Source organism: Calliphora vicina, chromosome 2 (assembly GCF_958450345.1).
Source record: "Calliphora vicina chromosome 2, idCalVici1.1, whole genome shotgun sequence".
Taxonomy (NCBI): Eukaryota; Metazoa; Arthropoda; class Insecta; order Diptera; family Calliphoridae; genus Calliphora; species Calliphora vicina.
The window spans coordinates 72,611,673-72,631,491 of NC_088781.1; the positions used below are offsets into that span (position 1 = coordinate 72,611,673).

Genomic DNA, 19,819 nt, shown 5'->3' on the forward strand with positions numbered 1-19,819 from the left:
TACCTGCGATTTAAATTTTGCGTTTTTCAAGAAAAACTAATTTTTTGTCCATATTTAGGCGAATGAGCCCAATTTCCTTAATGTTATAAATTTTAAGTAAAACCTATTCATAATATTATAGTCCTTGTAATTTTAAATATGTTCTGAAAGTTTTACTAAAATCGGAAAACGATAACCTTTGAATCGTGAAGGTCAAAGGTCAAATTTTTCAATATTTGTAATTTCTAATGAAAAGATAGCGAAATGTTATATATTTTTGGGCCGATTTTCATGAAACTTGAGGAAAATATATATTGGTGTCTAGCATTTACAACAACAGTGCAAAAATGGATTTTAACCTTTAAGAGGACTTGGGGTCAAAATGGTTGTGTTTTTCGTGATTTTAAAAGTTGAGGGTAATTTGGACCCCAAGTGCTGCTAAGGGTTAATTTCCATTTTTGTGCTGTTATTTTAAATTCTGGACTTTATGTTATATTTTCCTTAAGTTGCATTAAAATCGGCCTAAAAATATATAACATTTCGCTATCTTTTCATTAGAAATTCCAAATATTGAAAAATTTGACCTTTGACCTTCACGATTTATAGGTTATCATTTTCCGATTTTAGTAAAACTTTCAGAACATATTTAAAATTACAAGGACTATAATATTATGAATAGGTTTTACTTAAAATTTATAACAGTAAGGAAATTGGACTCATTCGCCTAAATATGGACAAAAAATAATTTTTTCTTGAAAAACGCACAATTTAAATCGCAGGTACGGAAAAACTAAGAGGTATTGACATAATTTTTTCATATTTTTATTCCCTATTTTGATCTCAATAAACCCCAATGTGATGATCGAAAAAATCTGAAATTTGTTTAACAAAATTATTAAAAATTTAAAAATGGAGTTTTGAAACAGCCGTTAAAAAAATTATTTTTTTTGGCCATACCTGCGAATAGGTTAACGGTATCCTACGAAGACAAAAACTCACAAGTAAAAAAACAAGTAAATATGGGCATATTTTAAGTAAAAATGAGCTTTTATTTTAATTTTTCTCGAAATATCTTAATTTTTTTTTCCTAAATTTTTTGTTCAAGTGGTCTGAAACACGTTAATGGTCTGGCGAATTTGTAATAACTTAAACATTTTTTAATCAAATTTTGTCATTTATATCTCATTACAACGATAATTACGTACGTATTTCGATTCTTTTGCATTCAATTGCAAAAGTATTTATTTAGTAGCAAAATTTTTTCAAAAACTGAAAAATTTGCATTTTTCTCTAATTTTGGCGATAATACAGTTTTTGGGTCATTTTGACCCAAAGGAGATACAGGGCTAATTTCCAAAAAAAAATTTTTAATGTAATATTCATTAATATAAATAAATCTACACATTTCTAGAAAACAATGCAGAAAGTTAACGAGTTTCACCTATTTATTCCACATTAACAGTAAAATTTTGCATATATCTGAAGTTTGACCTCGATGCGCGTCCAGAAATCGTTGCCCGATTTGGCTAAAATTTTCAGCACTTAACATTTAGGCCTAGTGTCACAATATTCCACCCGGCACTCTTTGAAATCTAAAAAAAAAAAATCGGCTGTCAATCTAATAAACATGTTATCATGTTATTCAGCAATTTATAATTGAAATAACTGCATATTCCTACTATTTCCAACAAAGTCTATAATTTTAAAATGAGCTATTAAATAATTTATATAATTAATAATTCAGCAAAATTTTTTTTTTTTATTATTTATTTCATATTTGATTTATTGTATCTTCACAAAATAATGTGAACTATCAATAATTTGTTCAAATCTTAACTCTAAATATTATTTTTATATTTGCGTCCCACCACAGTTGGACGAAAAATTTTGTTTGAATTATTGATCCTATCATTAGCGCAGGTCTGTTGGATTCCTTCTTCTTAGTCGGATGTAGCCATTACTTCTCATTAATGTTCGTGCAAGTGGGTTTGGGTGAACTTCTAACTTTTTAACGAAGGTGGGTGAGTGATCCGAGGATAATTCTAATGAAGATTTAACCTGCATTAGTTCCATTGGTAATTTTTTTGTAACTGCAAAATCAATGACATCGGGTATTTTGCTTGGGTCAGTAGGCCAGTATGTTGGTTCTGGCATTATAATCGCCAGCTGCCAGGAATCGGGGTCCTAGTGATTCGTAAAAATGTTCATATTTGTATTCAGTAATCGAAAACCTTGGAGGTGAATATATCGACGAAATTAATAGGTTTCTGTATTTTGTCGTAGCTTGAAGATAATCTTACAAATATCACACATTGAATGGTGTTTGATACGGGTTTTAATTAAAATTCCAGAGCCTCCACATGCTCTATCTCTTGGATCATTTGTGCCATAAAAAACATATCCATTTATCTTAAATAAACTTCTAGACGTCAAAAGGGTTTCCGAAACTAACATTATATCAAATTCATGACTTTTTAGAAAATACTCGAGTTCGTTTTTATGTTGGCGAATGCCGTTTGCGTTCCAAAAACATATTCTTAGGCAGTTCATGGTCTGTTAAGCACAGCCTGCAATAACATTGATTGCATCTTAAGCATTTCTTGCATCATGTTACTCATTGAGTTTGTAAAGTTATTTACCGATTGCACAAGAGTTTCTATTGTAGATTCTAGTCTGATAAAATTGAAAATTGGCGTTTGCTCTCTTACCTCTGGGTTCATATTTTGGTTTTGTGGTTGACGGACTTGCGTCTGAGTTTGGTTGTTTCTTAGTACATTAGCATATGTTTCTTTGTTGTCATATGTCTGTTGCAACGGGGGTAGTTAAAATTTATGTTATTTAATGGCTGAGCGGGGAAAATCTTCGGTTTATGGCTTTGTGATTTTTTAACAATTGAATAGACAGGACAACCCCTGTAGTTCGCTGTGTGGTTACCTCCGCAATTGCTGCATTTTTTCATTTTAGGATCATCCTTGGATTTGTTACATTGGGATGTGTTATGCAACTCTCCACAAATAACACATACGGGTGGCAATTTGCAATATGCCTTGGTGTGTCCATATTCTTGGCAATTCATACATTGGACGGGCCCAAATCGTTTATGTGGTTCTTCTACCGTAATTTTACGATGCTATAAGTACTTCAGGTTATATATGGGATGTGTTTCATTTTTTTTCAGGCTTATGTCACCGGGTTCAAGTTCAATACGGAAGAGTGGTTGGGGTTTTTTTTTCGCGATTTCTAATGTTTATCACATTTTTTGTCTTAAAACCTTTATCTTCTAAGCTTTGCTTTATTTCGAGTGGTTCAACATTACAGTCAATACCCTTTATTACAACTTGTAGACCCTTGCTTCCTTTCAGCTGATAAGTGTAAAAACTTTTCTTTTGAGTTTCAAAATCTGTTACAACCTTTCTATAATCGATTTCACTATTGACCTGTATTTTAGTTTCATGAATCGTGCCTTTCTTGATTGGGATAACGTAAAAAGAGTTCTCACCTATTAATGATATCAGGCTCTGAACCAGTGAGTTTGAATTATTTTCTCTCATGTAAATTGGGGGTGGTTTTATAGAGGTAATTTTATTTACTGGTTCATCTGTTTCACATTCCAGAATAGAAAAACGATTTTCATTATTTAGTCTATCAGGTTCACTATCCTTATATAATTTAGCCAAGGGTGCCGCTTTCGAAGACTTGGGACTTCGTGCCCTTTTTAATACTGTAACATACCGGTCCATTCCAACCTGTATTTGGGATTTGCTATCTTTATTTAATGGTTGACTAATCTTGGGTATTGCGCCGCTTAATGGGTTAATTTTAATTGTAGTCGGTGTGGTGGATTTCGTTTCTGAAGCTGATAGCATACTTTCAGGCGTAAATAAAGTATTTGTATTTTTTGGTAACTCCAGATTAACAGCTGTTGGGTTTTCTTTTGTTTGACAATCATTAGTTGTTGACAATACGGGGGAACAAGAACGAGCACGGTTAACAGGCTTGGCGGTTAAAAACAAGCTGTCATCTATTCTTCTGTTTGTTTTGTTTATATTTTTTTCATCTGCATTAACTGTTACGTATGCATTTCTGCCGTTTACACTCAACCTTCGCTCACTGTTTTCGTTTAAGAGACTCATTTAAGAGTAGTTGTAAATAATTTAGTTAACACTATTGATCTTTATTTAATGTTAATGTACAAAAAAGGTTCAAAAAAGAAATAAAGAATTTTCTTTACTTATTTGTCTTTTAGTTTATGTTTTTATTTTTTTTATTTAATATTATTAAAATATAAGCGTCCTTTCGCGTTAATAAAAAACAGGTGTAATTCATATTTATTTCCCGATAAAAACATTAGGATAACGAATTAACTCGGAGTAAAAAAATAGAACACGTCCAATCTCTATCACAGTCGACATGACAAATCTTCAGCACAAATGAAGCAAAATATTATAAAAAAGGGTAAACAAATATATGTATTTAGTCAAAATTCAGAAGTAAATTTTTGTTCTGACTCAATTTTGCATATGGAAATGAGTTATAGCTCAAATAGGTTAGGTTCCATGGGTAGCCACTCTTCAAGCAGCTCACTTGGGTCCATTCAAAACTGATCCCATTGTGATACCCAAGGGGAAACATCCGTGAATTCATTAAACGTCCGTTGTTTCCAGGCTAAACCAACCAGATTCTCTGATGAAAGAGTAGATTCGTCTAAGACTCATCCTTGATAGCTCGTCTAAGCATGATAGGAATGGTATTCGAAGAATGCGTCCCATCAGGTTTATCAAAGCCGGGCATTGGCAGAATAGGTGTGACACCGTCTCATACTCTTCTTCATTATGACAGCTTCTACAGTAGTCATTGTACCGTAGTCCCAATCTCCTAGTATGTGTCCCAATTATACAGTGTCTTGTAATGAACGAGACAATTTGCCTTATTTGCTCACGACGAAATTCCATAAGTAGATTCGTCCTGCTGGCATCATTTACGGGCCAAGTAGACCTCGTTATAACACAGGAAGACTCATTGGTCCACCTGCTTTGTGCAGATTCATATAGTGTCCGCTGAATAGCCATCTTGCATTTAACAAGGGAAATACCAGAAAAGGGGTCGATCTCCTCATCATTCATCATCGCGCCTCTTTTGGCCAGTTCGTCTGCTATACAATTACCCTGATTTCCATCGTAACCAGGGACCCATATAAGGGTTATCCTAGAATGTCTCGATATCTCATTATTACCCGTCATTCCTCGGTTAACCTAGATGTCGTGAAGACACCCGCTATTCCGTTAACGGCAGCCTTACTATCAGTAAATATACAGATATCACCAGACATCGTCAGGGGGAAAGAGTCCGCGCTGTCATAAATCCCTATTCCGGATCTTGATATGGTAATGCCTATCGAAAAAAGGTTTTGCGATGCAGTAATCGACATTACTATGTAAGTGCCCATAGTAGTTCAGTATCTTAGATTGCCCATGATCTTTGCCAGACCACGAACATCCAGCATTCAGTCTCACAGCAGAGTTGAGAGCCATTTGTATCACCATCAAATCAACTGGTAACCAGTTTAGGATAGTAAAAAGTGCCTTAGAGGGCGTAGTCCTTATAGCGCCTGTGATCAGTATCGCAATAGTCCTGAGAACTCGTTCCACAGCCTTCCGGTGAGTAGCATTATCCAAGGCGTGCCACCACACCAACACTCCATAGAACAAGATGGGTTTAACAACTGCTTTGAAGATCCAATTGATACCCTTCGGCATAATACCCCAGTTAGTACCAATTGCCCTTTTACAGGAGTAGATGGCCACATAAGCCTTGTTAATCCTGTTTTGAATATTCAAATTCCAGGATAATTTTTTATCTAGAACGATGCCAAGATACTTTGCATTATCCCTGATCTCAAGACTAATTCCATTCAGTCTAGGTGGTCTGAAATCCTCGATCTTATACCTCCTAGTGAAGAGAACCAATTCCGTTTTTTGTGGGTTCACACTAAGTCCACTCGAAATACTCCACTCACTCAGTGTACTTAATGCTGATTCCATACAACTAGATATTATATCCAGAAATTTACCAGATATAAAAACTGCAACGTCGTCAGCATATGCGACTGTCTTGATCCTTCTGTTGTCCATCCTGATCAACAGGGTATTTATAGTCAAATTCCAAAGAAGTGGTGATAATACACCCCCCTGCGGGGTTCCACGGTTGGCCACTTTTAAAACACTTATACCACCTAAAGTAGCACAAATGACTCTGTAACCGAGTATCTTTTCGACTAGCCGGCGAACACATAGATCAATTCCCAGTTCATCCATCGCAGATAGGTTGGCCTCGAGCCTGACATTGTTAAAAGCTCCTTCAATATCGAGAAAGGCAACAAGGGAGTATTCACTTGTTGCCTTTCTCGATATTGTGTGGTAGCGACTCTTCAATGGAGCCAACTAGCGAGTGTAGAGCACAGATATGCCTTTGGTGTAGGCATGTTGGGATTTAGAGATGAGTTCCGACGGAATGGTCATTCTCAGATATACGTCAATCACCCTCTCTAGGGTTTTCAGCAAAAAGGATGCAAGACTGAGTCGCCTTACCACCTTTAGACTACTCTACATCTCGTCAACCATGTAAGGATATAGGTCCATCTAATACACGCTGTGTCTTTTGAAGATCAGCAGGAATAATGCCATTCGGCCCAGGAGATTTAAACGGGTCGAAGCTTTTGATTGCCCATTGGATTCTTTCCCTGTTTATCGGAACAGAGTTATCACCCGGAGCAACAGAATCAGCAGCCCTATTCACAGTCTCATCATCGACTGGGAGGCAACCTGGAAAATGAGTATCTAGTAGGACCTCAAGTGTTTCCTTACTATTCAGAGTCCATATACCACAGGGTTTCTGAATATAGCTTGGTACAACCGGTGTGGTTGATAAAATTTAACGTAATCGGTTAGTCTCAGAGGATCCTTCCACGCCGCTACAGAAGTACCTCCAAGCTTTCCTTTTCGCGTTCCTCGTAAGGTTCTTAAAGTGATTCAGTGAGGACTTATATACCAGCCAGTTACCCAGCCTCTTTGCCTCGTTGAACAATTTACGACACGTCCTTCTGGCGTGTGCAATCTCAGGATTCCACCAGGGAGACTTATTCCTACTCCTGCAGATATTCGGCTTACAGGTCAAATTAGTAGTCGATTGGAGCGCTTCTGTAAGTGTCTCAACCAGGGTTTAAAATTAGTTAAACGTTTTTTACATTTGACTACCGACTGCGCAATAAATATGAATCGTTTTCATATTAATGTGCACAAATACTGAAAATATACAAACTATAAACCAATGCCATATATGCACAAGCTTCATGGTAGAAATATTTGTCGCAGTTTTTCCAAAAATATTTTGCCTTACAAAATATTTTACGTTGCAGCTAGAAGACAAAATGAAAATTTTTCATTTTTAAATCTTTTGCTGCCTAAATATATGTATATTTTTGGTTAGCAAAAACAAATGAAATTGCTTGTGTATAATATACAAAAAAATTACTACAAAAACATCATACATGCAAACAAATTGCAGCGTGAAAACCATAAACTGCAAACGATATGCGCAGTGAAAAATTCAAACAATGAAAATATGGAAGATGCTAAAAGTAGACTGCCAAACCATACGAAGTTGAAAAATGTAAAATACGAAATTGTGCAAAGTTAAAAATGTTTAAAGCGAAAATGTTTATTTTTAAAATATTTCTGCCGCATATATGGTTTTGTTTTGCCGCATATAGTCATTGAGTAGAAAAATGTGAAAAAAACTATGAAGTTGATTTGGGTGTACAAAATAAAAAATTGTATTGAAATGTGTGTTAATAAAGAATTTTAGTGCAATAAAATAGAAGTTTTATTTTTTGAGGTATGTAATTGTATGTATTGTGAAAGACAAATTAAATTAAATAAAATTCTGGACAAAGGATAGCTAGCGGAGGATATTATTATTGAATTTTTTGATTGATTGGCTTTTTTAATACGAATTCAAATGTATTCATGCTGGTGGTAATAGGAGTCCAGAAAAATTAGTAAGAAAAAAAATAATTTTGTATGTAAAGCGGTTAAAAAAGGATATATAATGCAACAACAAAATGTGACAACAGCCAAATACCATAAATAACAGGATCATTCATTTTATGAATAAAATCTATCATAATAAAATGTTTCCTTTCGTAAAATTTGTAACAGGAGAAGAAACAAAAAAAAAATAAGCAGCATAGAAAATAATTGTGGAAGAACAATTTTATGTGTAAGATATAATGCAAAAAAGGCACAGGTATAATTACAACAGGAGCAAAAGGAAATTAACTGCAACAACATCAACTTATACACACAAGTAGGTAATTATGATATAAAATTGCTGTATAAATAACGGACACAACGACAAGTGTACAAATAATAAAAAACAAATACGCACAAAAATCCTTTACAAAAAACAACAACTCAGTGCACATGACAAAAATTTCTCGATCTAAAAATAAACCAAAATGCGTAATAAAAAATGATCTGTAACGGTATTCAACAAAAATCAGTTCTACACAAACAATGCAATAATAATATCATCCGCTATCCTTTGCTCATAACCTTCTTGAATGTACTTTCACTGCATTCCTATCCTTCACAATACATATATTTTTTTTATCATTCTATACTTTTTTTTATTTTACTCCTGTTACAAACGCTCAGCCAATCATACTCATTTGCATTTCAGATTGCACAAGTTGTTGTTGACTTTTTAATTTTCTACATTAACAGTAAAGAAACAACAAAATACAATTAATTGCAACGGTACTCCACCACATGTCTAGAAATTCCTTTGTATTTGTTCCTATTTTTTTGAATGTGTTGTTGTTGCTTTATGCAGCTAGAGGACACACATACAACAGTTGCATTTCAAAATTACTTGAGGTAGTAGTTAAGTAGTTGTTGTTGTATTTCCTTTGTCTCCTGCTGCACTCGTGCCTATGTAAAAAATTTGTTGTGCCTTCGTTGCATAATTTGTTCTCTGTTGCTTATTTGTTTTTTTGTTCTCCTGTTAGAAATACTACGAATGGATACATATGAATGAGCATTTAAAAACACAAACAAAGTCGATCATTTTCGCTCTCACTTGATATTTGTATACAGTAAAATTTTCTTCATTGCAGAATTATATTTTCAGGAACTTTCTTAAATTTCGTATCTCCTGTTATTTATAACCTCTTTGTATTCATTTGTAGTGATAAATTATTCTTGCTTTCATGCATGTGTCCTTCCATAATCTGGTTGTAGCATTTTCTATCCCTTTTTAACTCTTTTCCTTTCTTTTGTTGATGCTTACATTTTCTATCATTCCTCTTTATCCTTTTTTCTCCTGCTACAAAATCACTCACGATTGAACCTACATACAGCAATTTTATATCATAATTACCTACTTGTGTGTATAAGTTGATGTTGTTGCAGTTAATTTCCTTTTGCTCCTGTTGTAATTATACCTGTGCCTTTTTTGCATTATATCTTACACATAAAATTGTTCTTCCACAATTATTTTCTATGCTGCTTATTTTTTTGTTTCTTCTCCTGTTACAAATTTTACGAAAGGAAACATTTGAATGTACAACACTTTATTATGATAGATTTTATTCATAAAATGAATGATCCTGTTATTTATGGTATTTGGCTGTTGTCACATTTTGTTGTTGCATTATATATCCTTTTTTAACCGCTTTACATACAAAATTATTTTTTTTCTTACTAATTTTTCTGGACTCCTATTACCACCAGCATGAATACATTTGAATTCGTATTTAAAAAGCCAATCAATCAAAAAATTCAATAATAATATCCTCCGCTAGCTATCCTTTGTCCAGAATCTTATTTAATTTAATTTGTCTTTCACAATACATACAATTACATACCTCAAAAAATAAAACTTCTATTTTATTGCACTAAAATTCTTTATTAACACACATTTCAATACAATTTTTTATTTTGTACACCCAAATCAACTTCATAGTTTTTTTTCACATTTTTCTACTCAATGACTATATGCGGCAAAACAAAACCATATATGCGGCGGAAATATTTTAAAAATAAACATTTTCGCTTTAAACATTTTTAACTTTGCACAATTTCGTATTTTACATTTTTCAACTTCGTATGGTTTGGCAGTCTACTTTTAGCATCTTCCATATTTTCATTGTTTGAATTTTTCACTGCGCATATCGTTTGCAGTTTATGGTTTTCACGCTGCAATTTGTTTGCATGTATGATGTTTTTGTAGTAATTTTTTTGTATATTATACACAAGCAATTTCATTTGTTTTTGCTAACCAAAAATATACATATATTTAGGCAGCAAAAGATTTAAAAATGAAAAATTTTCATTTTGTTTTCTAGCTGCAACGTAAAATATTTTGTAAGGCAAAATATTTTTGGAAAAACTGCGACAAATATTTCTACCACGAAGCTTGTGCATATATGGAATTGGAAAATAGTATTTATATTTTTAGTATGTATACAATGAAATATTATCTTGTTAAATATTTGTTGCAGTTTTCATGTAAAATTATGATTTTTTTTGCAATTTTTTGACTAATATAGTAGTGATTTTAAACTCTGGTCTCAACTGCTACCTCAATATCCTCCCTACTTACAATAGAGGGCGGGTTTGGTAGAGACCGAGAGAGTGCATCACTCTGCATCTCCCAATTGGTCTTCCTCCTATTTAGAGTGGTATTATCCGCCGGAGACAGCAAAATTATTAATCATACTGTGGTGCTCAGCACTCACAAGTGTTAAGTCTAGTACCTCACTTCTGTTTGAAACAATGAAGGTAGGTTCTGAACCTATATTAACTACTTCCAAACTACTATTAAGTATGAAGCTAAAAAGACTCTCACCTCTTGTGTTGGTGTCGCTGCTACACCATATAATGTGGTGCGAGTTAGCGTCGGCACAGATGACCAAAGGCATACTGGACTCATTCGCCTTTTTCACAGCACTACGGACAGCAAGGTTGGGCGGATGCTCCCCGTGGTCGTGCGCCATATAGCTGGATATCAACCATAACAAACAGCCCTCATTAGTTTCCCATGAGACTGTTACTGTATCTTCATTGCTGTAATCAGACAGAATGAAGATATTCAAAGTCCTGGACCATGACTAGCTCCTCTCCGTTTTTAGCTATTCGGAGATGCTGCCTTAGAGTGGTGAAGGTTTATCTGTGTCACCCTCACCATGCTCCATTTTTACAACAGTGACGTCGGTGGGAAATATTATGTTAGGCGCCCAGACAATAAGGCATATGATCCAAAATACACCAAGAGGACCGTAAAACAAGGCGGTGGATCCGTCATGATATGGGGGTGTTTCTCCTCTTCTGGTGTCGGTCCAGTATATTGGATAAAGAACAAAATATGCATCCAGGACTACGTAAATATATTGCAAAGCTTAATGCTTCCATTTTCTGAGGAAGGGATGCCCTTCAGATGGGAGTTTCAGCAGGACAATAGTCAGAAGCACTCCTCAAAATTGGCAAAATACTGACTTGCTGTTAACAAAGTACCTCTTATGGAATGGCCTTCGCAGTCACCGGACCTTAATCTAATGAAACACCTTTGGGTAGTGCTCAAGTTGAAGCTAGAGGGTTTCAGTCCGAAAAATAAGCACGAATTATGGGAACAAATCCAGGAAGAGTGATTTGACATTGACAAGGACGTTTGCATAGAAATTGGTTGATTCCATGAGCCGCAGATGCAATAAAGTTGTGAAAAACAAAGGTAGAGCAACTAAATATTAAGATAAGATAGTTTTTTAACAAAAAATATAAAGATGTGCCTCGAAAAGTTGAATCTTTTTACGCGTTTTTATTATTTTTTCCAGTAAAAATATTGACTCAATACATTGTTAGTCATGATTATGAGAATGATTATGTTTTTTCTTATGCTGTATATCTGATAAACAAAACTGCATATAAATTTTTTTAAACAAAACTTAATTTGACTAACATACTTAAAAAGTTAAAAAAAAGCATTCGTTCCTATTATTTTTTCCAACACTGTAAATAGTGAGTGAAAAATTTCATGGTATTCTCTGCAATGAATTTACCCAAAGTCACAAAAAAACATGTAAAAATTATGAAAATTGTTGGAGGTTGTCATACATTTTGATTCATAGCCCTGTTTCTATCAATTTGATTTTGCTGAATATATTTGTTAAAAAATAAATTCTTACTAAAACAAATTAAAACAACATCACTTAAGTCGGGTTTAGCAACATCTCCTATCACGTCCAAAATATCACCGTTGACACACCAAGTGTTGACTTTTTTAAGTACCTATTTAAGTTATTCACAATTGGTTACTTTCAGCACAATTAGTTAGCACTTAATCATGGGTAAAGTTGTAACTAAATGCCAATTACTAAACATTCCAAAAAACAGCTGATTGATTTAATTTTAATACATGTATTCAAAAAGAAAATAATCTAGAGATGTGTTTTTTTTTTTGTCAACAACATTCTATTGAAAAATTTAATTTTACATGCCCTTATTTTAATTGATTTACATTCAAACTATAACTATAAATTTTTTATGTACTTTTTAGAGAACAAAAATAGATTTTTAATAGCTTTATAAGCCTTTTAATTAATTACAGTATATATCGATCAAAATATTATCGACATTTTGTTTTCTCTACGTGTCAAAGCAGTAACTAAGCTAGTTATGAATTGTGAATAAGATCTACAACTATCTATGAACTATTTTTTAGTTTCTGTTTTACTAGTTCCGTCTTTAGATATGATTTATGAATATGCGCCACTGATTCTGAGTCAAATAACGAATTTTTTTTTTGGTGTTTTGTTTAAAATATTATGAATCTTAAAAGCCCCGCCCAAACAAAAGTAGGTGTGACCGAAAATAAAATCGTTATTTTACTCAGAATCAATAACTTTAATAACGGTGAACTTTTGAGCGCTATTTTAATTTTTTTGCTAAAATTGAAATAATAAGTGTATTATTATATATTTCATAAAAAAAATAAAAAAACTGCATTAAATTAAATTAACAGAATTATTTTTCCTGTATTTAGACTTTATTGGGCTACTGTATATACTTTGTTCCATATTTCTTAATTTTACACACGGAATGACAAACTTAGGCGCAATTTACATTAAGACTTTTCAGACGTCTGTTTTTTCGAATTCCCTTTTGAGAATCTTCCAAAAAATCATGAACATTTACACGGTGATTTTTTACATGAAATTATGTTTGTCTTGTTTTTGACATTTAATTGTTGATTCTCTTTAGTTGTTTATTCGTAATATTTTTTTAAACGAAAACATCTTATTTAATTGTGGAAAATAAATTGGACAATTTTTTAAATTCTTTTTTAAAAGTAAATTCAAAATGTGTGATGAAATAATTGAAGAAATATTTTATATATATTTTATTATTAATAATTCAACCAGTTCTTTTGTCCACATTTTCAATTAAGTATTAAATATTTTTGTTTTTTTATTTCTTTCTTTGTTTATTTAAATATGTATGTATGTATAAAAAAAATTTCTCTTTTAATATATGTTTTCACTTTAACAAACGAAAAATTATAAAACATAATAAGAAGAATACGAATGAGTGTAAAGAGGAATGTCAAAAAGAAACATGAAAACCCGAAATCATGTTTGTTTTTTTTACCCCCCATTCATCGACAAACATGAAAACAGACGTCTGGGCAAACATAAAAAAATCATTGTGTGAATTGCGTGTTATATACATATAAATAATCATGATATTCTAAACGAAACCGTGTAGGGGAGAGGGGACACGTTTGAACAGGGGCACCTTTGAACCGAGTTTTTCACGTTGCAACGTTGATTTCTAGCAACGTCAACAACTCGCTAGTTTTTTCAGTCGTCGACCGAATGTAGTTGTTTTTGCAGTGCCATTGTAATTTTTTTTTGTAAGTTTTCTTTCGTGAAAGAAATTTAATGTTTTTTATTTTGGGGCAGTGCTGATGTAAATAAAAGAGGTGATTGCGTCTTTGATTTTATAAATGTCAATAATCTGGTAGTTTGTAACAAAGGCAATATGCCCACGTTCAGGAACAAATATAGGCAGGCGGTTATAGACATGACATTGACGAACCGTAGTGATAATTTCGTTAGAGATTGGAGGATTTCTTGGATTTCAATTCGTCTGCAAGGGTACCATTTATTGATCCTAAGCGGACAAATTGGGGAACCTTTTATTACAAAGTTCGTATTGGTCAATTTGGAATATATGGTGAACAATTTCACTCGATTACTCAATGAGAGCTATGAATCATCATGCCCAATAAAATTTCCAGGAAGGCGTAAACAGCCTAAATGTTCGAGTTCAGAGGTCGACGGTTAGGAAATCATTAAATAGGGCGAAGCTCACTGGACTACAAGGAGACTGGAACAACTACAAGGTGTGCTTCAATAAATACAAGGGAGATTTGAAAAGAGTAAAGCGGAGTTTTAATCGGAGAATTACTGTGAATCCGTTGATAGCGTAAATGAGCTGTCAAGGTTTCGGAGAATTTTATCCAAAGACCCAAAGGTCATAGGGTATATTCAAAGAGATGACAATTCATGGACAGAATCCAGCTCGGAAACGGTTGTGAAGCACTAGGGATGACGACCAGGGGGTTAATGTGCCTGAGTGTATTAGTCACGACTCTAGACAAAAAAAACTCGTTAATACTGTTATCCTTTTGAATTTGAATGTGCTTAAATTTGTTTGTATTAATAGTAAATGATGGCAATGCAACATTGCTATAGTTTTTAGCAGTTTTTTATAATTATTTTTTTTTTAAATTTTAAAAATTCTTAAAGTTGCATTTTATTTGCTCGCACAAATTTATTTTTACTAAAAAATTTATAATTATCCTTACGTACAAAAATATTGGACAAAATGTCACATGACCACAAAGAATACAAAAATAGCAGATGGGGAGAATTGGATTCAGTTATAAGAAAAATAATACCAATTGAAGATCATATAGCATAGAGTTGCATTTTTAATGCTCGCTACTGTACATGTATGTACATAATTTATGATATTTTGTGATACTGACAGCTATAAAAAATAATTTAATTTAATGTAAATTAATGCAATATTTAAAAATTTTCTAATATCTGATTCTAGGTTTTACTGATGAAGCTCTACAAACCCATGCGGAATTCTTTAAAAACCATATTGCCACATCTAAAAAATCGTATATATGTTGTGACAACACATTGGAACCAGATGATTGGTTTGAGCCTGTTCAGGTGTGGGAAGTAAAATGTGCTGATTTATCAATAAGTCCAATTCACAAGGCTGCAATTGGAATTGCTGATCCTGAAAAAGGAGTCTCACTACGATTTCCTCGATTTATACGAATACGTGATGATAAAAATCCAGAAATGGCGACATCAGCACGTGAAGTAGCCTACATGTATAGCTCTCAAGATCAAATAAAAAATCAACAAAGTAGAACGGTTGCTATTGAAGATGAATTCTACTAGACTAGAGAGTGCTCTTTGTTGATCAAAACTTATTTTTAGTTTATTTAAATATAAAAACAAAATAAAAAATTAGTATAAGTAAATATACTTATACTAATTTTTTATTTTTTAGATTTTTTTTATTTTTTCGATGTTATACATACATATATTCAAATACAAACATGCTCTCTTAAAGGTAAAAAATCTTGGTATTGGAGTACGAATCTAGAGATTTTGTATGTTTAATCCATAAAAATGATATACATATAAATAAAATTAAACTAGTATCTACTGGTATTTCGAGTTGGAATTCTTTCTCTTCATACGTTTTTTTTGAAAAAATTTTCAAGTGTGTGCTTTTGTATTTGCCAATTGCAGGATTGTGTTATATTGTAATTTTAAACAACATTTTAAAGCATTTTTTAGCTGAATTCGTTAAAATTGTATTCATAAACGTATTTTAGCTTAAAATGCCTATTTTAAATGTTGTTTTAAATCTATTTTAAAATTGCACTTTATGGTTTTGCTTATTATTAGTGTTAGGTTAGGAAGGGGTGTACATTGTGTGTACTTCCACTCGGAGACCTTAAGGTCCATTGTGATTCCCTTCAATAGAGATAGACAAAGATGATAGCCTTAGAGTAAGAAAAAAGTCCAAAATTCCGTCTGTTAAAAAGAAGAAGAAAGAAAGGAAAGATAAGTCTTTTTACGGATTTGGACTTGCCGCCCTATTCCCTTAATGAAACCCAGTATGTTGCTTAGTTTGCAGCCAGCAACACTACCAAGTTCGTCCAGAAATCTATTTCCTACCCATATAAGTCTGTGACCCTGTAGCATAGGGCAGTTGCACATAATGTGCTCTACTGTCTCTAGCTCCTCTGCATCCCCACATACTCTACAGAAGTCCTGTGTGCCATTATCCCATTTACCCTTAAAGGCTCCAATTGAGCAATGACCGGTTATCACTCCTACTAGAATCCTGAGATTATACCTATCCAACTCTATCAGTGTTCCAGTCGCGTTCGCATTCAGTCTTGGCCATAAGGCCCTGGACACTTTGCAATCTGTTCTACTGCACCAGGATTGATTCGTATAGTCCCGGAATCTTTCGTAGATTACCCTGTAGTAGTGACAAATGGGTGGTCTAACAGCCCGTTCCCTAGTGTCATGATCCAGATCAGAACCATGTCTAGCAAGTTCATCTGCTACCTCATTACCCTGTATATCACAGTGCCCTGGTACCCAACACAATCTTACTGAGTAGTGTACCAATAACTCCTCCAGAGCTCTCCTACAGTCTTCTACTAGGTTGGAGTGTACTAAATGACATTCCAAGGCCTTCAGTGCCGCCTGACTGTCTACGTATATCGTCACTACAGCCCCCCTATTGATGTGTGTCCCTATCAACTCTGTGGCTTTCCAGATCGCGAAGATCTCTGCCTGGAAGACGCTACACTCGTTAGAGAGTCTATATGAGCGCTTGATATCTTGGTCGACCAAATAAACCCCGGCCCCTGTACCAGAATCCATTTTGGAACCGTCAGTGAAAACTGCGCACCCATCTAACAGTTGATCGGATCCAACCCACTTATCCCTAGTGGGGAATTCTATTGGGGGTGAAGCACCGAAGCTAAAGGTCGCGACCTTATAGTCAGAGATTCCAGATGGAATAATGCCCTGACCAATAAGACCTGCTTCATACAGTATCATAGTGTGTCCTATCCGCAAGGGTTTCACCAAGGAAGACTGATAGTCTGAGTAAGTTCCTTGCTGCCACACTCTCAACATATTTCTCAATGGGTAGTAGGTTCAGGATTATATCCAACGCCGCCTGCGGGGTGCTGCCTAAGGCACCTGTGATGCCCAGACATGCACACCTTTGAGCCTTGTTGAGTATAGCCCTGTAGCTACGTTTCCTCATTGCCTCCCACCACACTGTGCAACCATAAGTAATAATAGGTCTAACAACAGAAGTGTAGATCCAATTAACCATACTAGGTCGCAAGCCCCAGTTCTTGCCAATTGAGTTCCTACATGTATAGTAGGCATTGAGGCCCCTTTTTAATCTTTCCTGCGTATTTATTTTCCATGACAGTTTATTGTCAAGGAAGATTCCTAACTTGGCTCCCCCTGATAAACTCAGCTCAACGCCGTCTAGTTTCGGCAATTTGAAGTTCTCCACCTTATACTTCCTAGTAAACAACATCAATTCTGTCTTTGATGGGTTTACACCCAGCCCGTTAGTCTTTGCCCAGGACGAGAGATCGTCAAGCGACTCCTGCATGATGTCACTGATAGTTGAGAGAAATTTTCCCTTAAACAGGATCACGACGTCATCCGCATAGGCGACTATCTTCCTACCCTTAGATTCGAAGGTCCTGAGAATAGGATTAACCGCCAGTAACCACAGAAGAGGAGAAAGAACTCCACCTTGTGGTGTACCTCTGGTAACCCGTCTTCTGATCACATCGTCCCCTAGTGTTGAGTTGATAATCCTGCTTTCCAGCATTAAGATTATCCAACTCACTAGGAAGTCGTTAACCCCAAGTTCTACTAACGAGTTCCTAATTGCCTCTGTCCTAATGTTGTTAAAGGCGCCTTCTATATCAAGAAACGCAGCTAAAGTATATTCCCTATGCTTCAGACTGTGCTCTATACAACCGACCACTTCATGAAGCGCACTCTCAACGGACTTACCCTTGAGGTAGGCATGTTGAGCGTTGCTAATGAGATGAGTATCTATATTGCTCCTTAGATGTAGATCTATCAGTCTTTCTAATGTCTTCAGAAGAAAAGACGATAGGCTAATAGGTCTAAAATCCTTTGGTTTCGAGTGGCTGGCCTTACCGGCCTTAGGTATGAAAACAACCTTGACCTCCCTCCACCCGCACGGCAGATACTTCCTACTGAGACAGGCGTTGAAGATATCCGCCAAAAGGAATAATGCCGTATCCGGGATATTACACAGCATCGCCGGAAATACTCCATCCGGACCCGGTGATTTATACGGGTCGAAAGATTTCACCGCCCAAGCTAGTTTTTCCCTAGTGACTATTCCCTCAATTTGTCCAGAGTCATGACTAGTATCCTCAGGCATGTTAGCCCCCTGATCGTCAGCCCTAGTGCCTATACCTTCACAACCAGGAAAGTGTGTTTCCATAAGCAGGGAGAGTGTTTCCGAGCTGGATTCCGTCCATGAGTTATCAGCTCTTTGAATATACCCTATGACCTTTGGGTCTTTGGATAAAATTCTCCGAAATCTTGACATTTCATTGACGCTATCAACGGATTCACAATAATTCCTCCATGAAATCGCTTCGCTCTTTTCAGATCTCCCTTGTATTTATTGAAGCATACCTTGTAGTTGTTCCAGTCTCCTTGTAATCCAGTGAGCTTTGCCCTATTAAAAGATTTCCTAACCGTCGACCTCTGAACTTGAAGTTCCTTAGTCCACCATTTTGGCTGTTTACGCCTACCGGGAAATTTCATTGGACATGATGACTCATAGCTCTCATTTAGTAAACGGGTGAAATTGTTCACCGTTTTTTCCAAATTGGGTGGTATCAGTTCACATAAAGTAAACTGTTCAAACCCAGTACGTACCTTTTCATAAAAGGTTCCCCAGTTTGTCCGCCTAGGATCCCTGAATGGTACCTTTAAGGTCGAGTTGAAATTCAAGGTGAAGGTAATCCTACTATGATCCGAAAAGGAACAGTCCGTGGATACCCTCCAATCTCTAACGAAATTATCATCTTGGTTCGTCAAGGTCATGTCTATAACCGCCTGCCTATCTTTGTTCCTAAACGTGGGCATGTTGCCCTTGTTACAGATAACTAGATTATTGACAGTTATGAAATCATAGACGCACTCACCTCTTTTATTGATATCAGCACTGCCCCATTGGCTGTGATGAGCATTTGCATCACCCATTACCAGGATAGCACCTCTCCTTTTGTATACGACGTTAGCTCCAACACCTCATTGCCTGGTGGATCTGCTGCATCATACGGCATGTACACCGAAGCCAAAGTCAGCGTCCGCTCACCCCTGGTTTCCCTATTTACAACAGTGATGTCACCGCACCTAAAGGAATGAGAAATTATTAGTTTGAGTTCTCTCCTTGCCAGGATACACGTTCTTACCTTGTCCTCAGTGGGCGGGATAAATAACGTGTATCCCGCTATCCGTAACCCGCAAACCTTATTTTGATTAATCCAAGGTTCTTGGATCAGGGCCACGTCGGTCTGGGAGTCAGGCCACGTCGGTATGGGTGTCATGTTTCGAGTACCGAAACCTGACAGTGCCAAAACCAAAATTGAC

The 19,819-nt window shown here is 35.2% G+C and overlaps 1 protein-coding gene across 1 annotated transcript in view; it reads left to right on the top strand.

Moving 5' to 3' along the window:
• Positions 1–15,809, top strand: part of DNAlig1 (DNA ligase 1) — a 39,034-nt gene extending 23,225 nt beyond the window's left edge. Inside the window, exon 7 of the mRNA XM_065501143.1 lies at positions 15,159–15,809. Coding sequence (XP_065357215.1) covers positions 15,159–15,520 — 362 coding nt within the window. The 3' untranslated portion in view covers positions 15,521–15,809. The remainder of the gene's footprint in view (positions 1–15,158) is intronic.
• The last annotated feature ends 4,010 nt before the right edge of the window (positions 15,810–19,819 follow it).